The sequence below is a fragment of the Triplophysa rosa genome, linkage group LG12 (genome assembly GCF_024868665.1).
Source record: "Triplophysa rosa linkage group LG12, Trosa_1v2, whole genome shotgun sequence".
NCBI classification, from domain to species: Eukaryota; Metazoa; Chordata; class Actinopteri; order Cypriniformes; family Nemacheilidae; genus Triplophysa; species Triplophysa rosa.
The window spans coordinates 1,388,578-1,397,945 of record NC_079901.1 but is presented as its reverse complement, the minus strand read 5'-3'; the positions used below and the strand labels follow the sequence as shown (position 1 = coordinate 1,397,945).

Below are 9,368 nucleotides of genomic sequence, written 5' to 3'. Positions count from 1 at the left end.
ACATGCATGGGTAACTTATAACACACCAAAGACACAGAAAAACACGTATTTCCGCCATATGACCCCTTTAAGTGTATTCTCTTTCAACGCATCCTAGAATTAAGAGGTTTGCTACAATATCAATAAAAGAGATTTCAATAGCAAAATATGTGAAAGAACATTGTTATAATATATATTAGCAGAGCAATAGTTAGCATTGAGACGTTGTTCCAAGCCAAAATGGATTATCAACAGTAGCATGAGAATTGAAGTTTCGCTCAAAATTTGTACAATATAGATGCATGACATAAATATAATACATATATTATTACCTTTAGGTATGTTTAAGTGTTACCTAAAATTATAATCTAGAAAGTCTAGAGAATGAAAAGGTGAAGTGGAAGCTGGGCCTCAGCTAGCAGAAGAACATAAGATCTACGAAGAGAACCTATGAGCAGAGCTAACTGAAAAGAGCCCAGGGCATCGGTTACAATCCTCTTTTATCATTTTATTGACCACGTGACCAAACACAAACCAAGACAATCAAATGACCGTTCAGAAGAGCACGTTGATTTAACCCAACACTGTACTGGACATTTATCAGACCATCATATTATTTCACCATCAGCACCTCTGTGCTAATAGTCAAATCACCAGGATTCATTCATGAGTCATGTTTCGTTCCGCATATATGCGTCTGATTGTGCGTTAGGATATCTTGTTAGGGTCCGTGCGGTTTGTTTAGTGACATTAAAGTGCTACATTTCTTCAGCCTGTGTAAACAAAGAGCTCTCGAATTCTTAAATAACTCACAGTTTGCCACTAAACCATAAAATAAATTAAACCATCTATCATAAACCTGTTTGGATATTTGGATCATGAGAACAGTGTTATTGTGCTCGTAATTATGAAATTGTTATCATAACTGTGAAAGGTTGTGCTGTTTGTTTTATTTATTCTTCATATTATTCTATTCTACGGAATTAAATTAAATTCGTCATGTTGAGGGCACATAATATAGTTGAGCAAGTAGCTTCACATACGCTGCATAAGCAAAGTCTCTGATTGGTTGACTAGCTGCTGACGTCGTTGCGTCGCGCCTTACGCAAGTCTTTGATTGGTCGGTTGGCTGCGACACGGCGTCCAAAAACGCGACGCGTATAGTGGGCGTCTCATCGCCAACCACGCGTGTGGATCAGATTTCAACGGAACGGACTGTCAGCATCTCGCGAGCAGGCCCGCGGTAACTACAATGGCACCCGGAAAATCACTCATCTCTCCCGTTTGTCCTAAATATCCCAGTTAAAATCTCTAAAAACATGCGCGTTTTTATAGCGTGAGTAACGTTAGTGATTCAGGTGGTGAAGCGCGCGCAGGTCGCTGCTTTAATAATTACGGATTGAAGATGGCGGAGTATTCTCCTGTGCTGCGGGATGATGGCGGATGCGCGCGGTACGGACAGCCGCTTTTTCCCAGATCCCGGTCCGGTTCCGAGTCGGACAGTGAATTATCTCAGAGTTTGGCCCGCACGAAGACGCGTTCCTACGGGAGCACCGCGAGCGTCACGGCGCCGCTGGGAGAAACGTACATAGAGCATCGGGTTTCGGACGGAGACACGCTGCAGGGAATAGCGCTCAAATACGGCGTTACGGTAAGAATATCGGTTTCTAAACAGTATTATTGAGTAAAATGTTTCAAGGCGTCATGACTTGTGATGTGAGTTGTGTCTCAAATACTGCTGAGCTGACTGTCTAGACAGCATCTGCAAGGATATCCAGGCTCGTGTAGCATGTAAGCATGGGTAACAGTTGTTGGCTTGTGTAGCATAAATTGTAGGTATTATACAAACAAAGTTGACACGTGCTGTACATCAATCTCCCTACCTAGACAACATATAGGCTACAATAAGCACTTGTTTCTGTGTATTCCACAGAGGCTTTTATCCAAAGTGACTTTCGGTTCGTTATGATCAGCATGTGTGCGTGTTTCCTGGAATTGAACCCACGGCCTCTGTGTCGCGAACACAATAGAAACACATTATCCAGCCATTACCGACTATTCAGAGAGATGGATGACTTAAACCAAATGAGTGTTTGTTCTTTAAACCGTAATGTTGAAAGAAATCACATGCAAGAATCTCTCAGCAAATATGGTCATACTGTAGTTAATATTGAATGAGCAAACAGAATACACTGCTGACATGACTCCGTTTAATGCCAGTAAATGACTCGTGTATTTCACACCTCTGTGTTTAAAACAGATGGAACAAATCAAGCGTGTGAATAAACTCTTCAGCAATGACTGCATATTCCTGAGGAACACTCTCAATATTCCTGTTAAACGTGACAAGCGTTCCCTGTTTAACGGACTGTCTCTGGAGTCGCCCGACAGCGAGGGGAACACGCCGCAGGAGTCGCCACGTGTCAGTCGGGACGTGGACACACCGTCCCCTCCGCCGGAAGAGTCCGTCCCAGAGCCCGACACCCGACCGGTGCAGACCGAGGAGCTCTCCGCTAAAGACTTCTTACATCGACTGGACTTACAGATCAAACAGTCTAAACAAGCCGCACGCAAACTCAAAGAGGACGGCGGGAGGTAAACTGAGAGAGAGAGAGTGATACTGTATGTGTGATCATCTCGATCACTACCTAATCCTTACCAGAATTGAACCATTAAGATAGATGGTGCTTTAAAAGGCTGTCTGTGTAGGACAGATTGAAATCAGTGCTTTGAGCTCACTGCAGTTTTATTTTAGATGAGTCAGACAGCCTGTGCCTGTGTGTGTGTGTGTGTGTGTGTGTGTGTGTGTGTGTGTGTGTGTGTGTGTGTGTGTGTGTGTGTGTGTGTGTGTGTGTGTGNAATGAAAAAGTAAGAAGTGATTTAAAACCAGCAGACGGGCTTGATTTACCTTTGGGACAGTATGTTACAGAATATTTCATAAGCAGAGACAGTGTAAAGGCATTTCTCAGAAGACGACAAACCCTGCTGCTGTATCGACATGTGAGGAACAAAGATGCTTAAAATCTGGATTAAAATCACTGGAATACTGCTGGAGAAGGCAATGGCGGACCCTTACGTGCTGCAAAACAAACCAACAAAACAAGGAGCAGAATAAAGAGGTATGTGAAAGCTCCTGAAGACCATGACATCAGATTTCCTGATACGATGATGCCGAGAATGTTGGGTCATCTTCCTCCCTAAAATGAAACGTACACACAAACAATCGATTAAAAACATAAACGCTTATATGACACAAAATAAATACTTCCCCTTTAAAAACTCAAGATTGCACCACTGTAATATTACACGCACGCACCTGTCCTGAGTGTTTGTTTGTGCCTCTGCAGAGCATCATGATTTATTCAGGACATTAGTGAGACTCATATCTCTTACAGCAACACAGTCGGAGCTGAGAGAAATACTCTACACTTCAGTATATTAACACATGGCTAATAGAATCAGGAAGAAATGTCTGTCTTACAGCTCTGCCACACGCTAAAGAAAAGCAAAGCATGCATATAAAACATGTTTAAACTTGTTCTCTGATCATTTTATAATCTACCCTTCAGGCAAAATCTGCTTGAATTAAAACTTTACAATCTACGACAGAGGCTGTCAACCCTTCTCTTGGAGACTGAGACAATTCACACCATTTATCGCCCCTCACGTCATTTCAAACCTGTATGAGCTTCTTTCTACTTCAGAACACAAAAGAAGATATTTTGAAGAATGTTGATAATCAAACAACACTGAACTCCATTGACTTTCATTGTATGAACACAAGACCACTGAGACATTTCACATAATATCTTATCTTGTGTTCCACTGAACAAAGAGTCACATACAGGTTTACAATCACATGAGTGAATAAATGATGACAGAATTTCGATTTTTGGTGAACTATCCCTTTAACTCCAACACCTCCAGAGATCCTGAAGATCTCCATCAGGTGATTCAGGTGTTTGCTTACAATTCCAGCTCATATGTTCATCTAGAACAATATCACAAGTACAGTTCAATTTAAAAAAGGGACATTTACTTTCATCAGTGATTCATCATTATGTTGTGTCTCTTTTCTCTTTGTGAAACACAAAAGCTGAATGTCTTTTTTTCATTGGCATACATTTAAACTTTGCTCATGACGGATCACAACATGTTTCACTATTTTAAACAACACATGTGGAGATGTTCTGAACCTCAACATGTCATGGCTGCTGGTATGACATCAAACATCATTGTTTCTTGTGATCGACCGATCGTAATGCACCAGTTTGAATGTGATGTTGAGCATGAACAGACAGGATCATCAGCGGATGACAACTAAAAAATGTAAATAGGGCTGCCCTTGACTAGAGATCTTTGTAGTCGCCTAGTAGTCGTTCATTTAGGCCATTGGTCGACCATTCGCACTTTTATGTTATTTATTTACATTTTTTTAAATATTCACTGGGGAATGGGTTGGTGGTTTAAGCTTCAAGATGTTTGATGTAACATTGCTAACATTGTTCTATATTACACAGATATACAAAACCATAATAATGAGCCTTTAAAGTATGAATTAAGTGCTCAAACGCACACATAATGCAATCCGATATGACATCGCCAAAAGTTACGATTATATCGAGACATATAATTTCACTATACCAGTAGTGAAAATCGGAAAAAAAAGATGGAATAAATATCAATTTTAGGCAAACGAACAGCAAAAATCACCTCACTTTTTCCTTTGATTTCCGCGTCTCCGCCATCAGTGCTCTTCTTCCTCAAGACGACCCCACCGGTTTCACGGAGGACACGGAGCTCAGTTTTCCCCACAATGCAGACAAACTCGTGTTCAATCACGAAAACTGAGCTCCGTGTCCTGCAAACAATGAAGAAGCGAACTGATGCCGTAGAAATGGAAGGGATGCAGCGCATGTGCTTAGCAGATCTGGCAGACGTAGGACTGTATTCCTCATTTTTAGCCACCATGTTCCTCTTGCACCCTTGGACAAATAAACTTTTAAACATGCTTATAACAGCATGCCTTTATCCAAGTTTATGCTAATGTTAGAGCGAACAGCTATGTAAAGTGACTGGAATGAATGAATGATGTCAGAATTGTGAGTTTTGGATTCTGTATTCCGTTAACCATACAGAACTGGTCAGAAGGGTTTGTCACAATGCATTCTGGGATTGCCTCATGTATGATGTAGGGATGTAACGATTCACCGTGAGCCGGTTGAAAATCGGTTGTAATGAGCAACGATTCAAATCGGTTGAGGCTTGAACTGAATCGCGATACATTTTTTGAACAGCAGGGGCCGCTATTTTCACTGCAAATCTAAACGTGGATGCTGATATTTCTTAAATGCAAAAAAATCCAAGAAAAGCACATACAGTATTAGTTTGTTTATATTAAAGAGACTTTTTCTATTATTAATTTGTTATAAAATTGCAGTTTAGTTTTGTTATTTGAAATAAAACATTATTTTATCATACAAAGAAACGTGAAGCATTTAAGAAATAATGCAAGGGAAGTTGTTCATTTTAATTTGTTTCACTCATTTTTTCAAAATAACGTGAGTAAATCGTGACTAAATCGCATCGTGAGATCAGAATCGTGACTCGCATCGCGAGCTGAGTGAATCGTTACAATCCCTAGTATGATGGTACATAACAGGGCTGCATGTCTGAATAACACCCATGATGCTTTGAGTGCTGTGAGTGTCATGCAGCCGTCAGATCAAGAGAATCAGAGCGTAAACCTACGGCAGGTTCAACTGCAACGCTTGTGTGTCTGACTTTACCACTTCCACTCAGAGTAAACATCAGCTGTGCGTCCACAAACACAGTTCATAATTCTAGTGGAAGCGAGATCTCACAATATACTGCAATCTAATTCACAAGATGAATGCGTCCCTTGATTTAAAAAGATGAATGTCAACATCACACAGTCACAGAGATGAACAGGGGTCAAATATGCTGAAGATATTGGAAAAGCAAAGATGTTTCTGGAGATCAGTGGACAGGGTACCGCTGCAGCCACCTAAATTTGTTCTATAGCAATCATGGAGAGTATTAACAAAGGCAAGCAGTAATTATTATTAGTGTCAGGACAGCACTGACTACACTTTTTTGCACATAGCACTGGTGCTACAGAGGCCAAACAGTTGTAGCACAAGTATAAAACATCTGTTGTCATCATTAAAAAAATATGCAGTTCTTCATGAATAGGCAGGTAACTGACAAATTACATTAATGTTACATACAGATGGATAAATTAAGGCCATATAATTTTTTGTTTACCTACATTTGTTTTATTTTTAAGTTCTGTGTATTATATTTTTATACTATACAATAGAGGTATATTTGTCCACGTAAATTACTGAAGTATACTGTAGTGATATTTACTATAGTAAATAGGGATGTAACGATTCACTCAGCTCACGATGCGATGCGAGTCACGATTCTGATCTCACGATGCGATTTAGTCACGATTTACTCACGATTTATTTTGAAAAAATGAGTTGAAACAAACATTCAAAAAATGTATCGCGATTCAGTTCAAGCCTCAACCGATTTGAATCGTTGCTCATTACAACCGATTTTCAACCGGCTCACGGTGAATCGTTACATCCCTACATCATACATGAGGCAATCCCAGAATGCATTGTGACAAACCCTTCTGACCAGTTCTGTATGGTTAACGGAATACAGAATCCAAAACTCACAATTCTGACATCATTCATTCATTCCAGTCACTTTACATAGCTGTTCGCTCTAACATTAGCATAAACTTGGATAAAGGCATGCTGTTATAAGCATGTTTAAAAGTTTATTTGTCCAAGGGTGCAAGAGGAACATGGTGGCTAAAAATGAGGAATACAGTCCTACGTCTGCCAGATCTGCTAAGCACATGCGCTGCATCCCTTCCATTTCTACGGCATCAGTTCGCTTCTTCATTGTTTGCAGGACACGGAGCTCAGTTTTCGTGATTGAACACGAGTTTGTCTGCATTGTGGGGAAAACTGAGCTCCGTGTCCTCCGTGAAACCGGTGGGGTCGTCTTGAGGAAGAAGAGCACTGATGGCGGAGACGCGGAAATCAAAGGAAAAAGTGAGGTGATTTTTGCTGTTCGTTTGCCTAAAATTGATATTTATTCCATCTTTTTTTTCCGATTTTCACTACTGGTATAGTGAAATTATATGTCTCGATATAATCGTAACTTTTGGCGATGTCATATCGGATTGCATTATGTGTGCGTTTGAGCACTTAATTCATACTTTAAAGGCTCATTATTATGGTTTTGTATATCTGTGTAATATAGAACAATGTTAGCAATGTTACATCAAACATCTTGAAGCTTAAACCACCAACCCATTCCCCAGTGAATATTTAAAAAAATGTAAATAAATAACATAAAAGTGCGAATGGTCGACCAATGGCCTAAATGAACGACTACTAGGCGACTACAAAGATCTCTAGTCAAGGGCAGCCCTATTTACATTTTTTAGTTGTCATCCGCTGATGATCCTGTCTGTTCATGCTCAACATCACATTCAAACTGGTGCATTACGATCGGTCGATCACAAGAAACAATGATGTTTGATGTCATACCAGCAGCCATGACATGTTGAGGTTCAGAACATCTCCACATGTGTTGTTTAAAATAGTGAAACATGTTGTGATCCGTCATGAGCAAAGTTTAAATGTATGCCAATGAAAAAAAGACATTCAGCTTTTGTGTTTCACAAAGAGAAAAGAGACACAACATAATGATGAATCACTGATGAAAGTAAATGTCCCTTTTTTAAATTGAACTGTACTTGTGATATTGTTCTAGATGAACATATGAGCTGGAATTGTAAGCAAACACCTGAATCACCTGATGGAGATCTTCAGGATCTCTGGAGGTGTTGGAGTTAAAGGGATAGTTCACCAAAAATCGAAATTCTGTCATCATTTATTCACTCATGTGATTGTAAACCTGTATGTGACTCTTTGTTCAGTGGAACACAAGATAAGATATTATGTGAAATGTCTCAGTGGTCTTGTGTTCATACAATGAAAGTCAATGGAGTTCAGTGTTGTTTGATTATCAACATTCTTCAAAATATCTTCTTTTGTGTTCTGAAGTAGAAAGAAGCTCATACAGGTTTGAAATGACGTGAGGGGCGATAAATGGTGTGAATTGTCTCAGTCTCCAAGAGAAGGGTTGACAGCCTCTGTCGTAGATTGTAAAGTTTTAATTCAAGCAGATTTTGCCTGAAGGGTAGATTATAAAATGATCAGAGAACAAGTTTAAACATGTTTTATATGCATGCTTTGCTTTTCTTTAGCGTGTGGCAGAGCTGTAAGACAGACATTTCTTCCTGATTCTATTAGCCATGTGTTAATATACTGAAGTGTAGAGTATTTCTCTCAGCTCCGACTGTGTTGCTGTAAGAGATATGAGTCTCACTAATGTCCTGAATAAATCATGATGCTCTGCAGAGGCACAAACAAACACTCAGGACAGGTGCGTGCGTGTAATATTACAGTGGTGCAATCTTGAGTTTTTAAAGGGGAAGTATTTATTTTGTGTCATATAAGCGTTTATGTTTTTAATCGATTGTTTGTGTGTACGTTTCATTTTAGGGAGGAAGATGACCCAACATTCTCGGCATCATCGTATCAGGAAATCTGATGTCATGGTCTTCAGGAGCTTTCACATACCTCTTTATTCTGCTCCTTGTTTTGTTGGTTTGTTTTGCAGCACGTAAGGGTCCGCCATTGCCTTCTCCAGCAGTATTCCAGTGATTTTAATCCAGATTTTAAGCATCTTTGTTCCTCACATGTCGATACAGCAGCAGGGTTTGTCGTCTTCTGAGAAATGCCTTTACACTGTCTCTGCTTATGAAATATTCTGTAACATACTGTCCCAAAGGTAAATCAAGCCCGTCTGCTGGTTTTAAATCACTTCTTACTTTTTCATTGGCCTATTAAAAGCATTACGTGTGGCTTTGAGAGGGATGTGTCATGAATGTTGTGTTTCTGTGTGGATTATACAGAATAAAAGATTCTGTAAACTGATCATGAGTGTCAGTTATTTCTTCGATTAACGCAGATCTGCAGGAAAGTGTTGCATTTATTATAGGATGGATATCACACCTCGGTATCACCATGGAAACGCACATACCCACACAGTAGAGATAACAGTCCCCTGAGAAGTAAACATGTAGCGTCTTTCTACATTTAAGCAAGCCTACTGAAAAAGGTCTTAAAAGTTAGTAACAGTAGGATGGCCATCAAATGTGTTTGTGTGGATACTGTCAGAAGTCTTCCAGATGGCTCTGTTTACAGTAGTTAGGTAATAAAGAGGTTTAGTGCGTGGTTTTATACAGAGATAATGAAAAGTACATGTTTTGA

The 9,368-nt window shown here is 39.7% G+C and overlaps 1 protein-coding gene across 2 annotated transcripts; it reads left to right on the top strand.

Moving 5' to 3' along the window:
• The first annotated feature begins 1,153 nt into the window (after window positions 1-1,153).
• On the top strand, window positions 1,154-9,032 carry lysmd2 (LysM, putative peptidoglycan-binding, domain containing 2). Of its 2 annotated transcripts, none has more exons than XM_057348545.1 (3): window positions 1,154-1,630; window positions 2,240-2,601; window positions 8,598-9,032. In XM_057348545.1, the coding sequence occupies exons 1-2, from the start codon at window positions 1,385-1,387 to the stop codon at window positions 2,576-2,578; spliced, it is 585 nt and encodes a 194-aa protein (XP_057204528.1). In that variant the 5' UTR covers window positions 1,154-1,384; the 3' UTR covers window positions 2,579-2,601; window positions 8,598-9,032. The 2 variants fall into 2 exon arrangements, with proteins under 2 accessions (XP_057204528.1, XP_057204527.1); XM_057348544.1 differs by having other exon boundaries at window positions 1,156-1,630; window positions 2,240-2,574.
• Window positions 9,033-9,368: the final 336 nt, after the last annotated feature.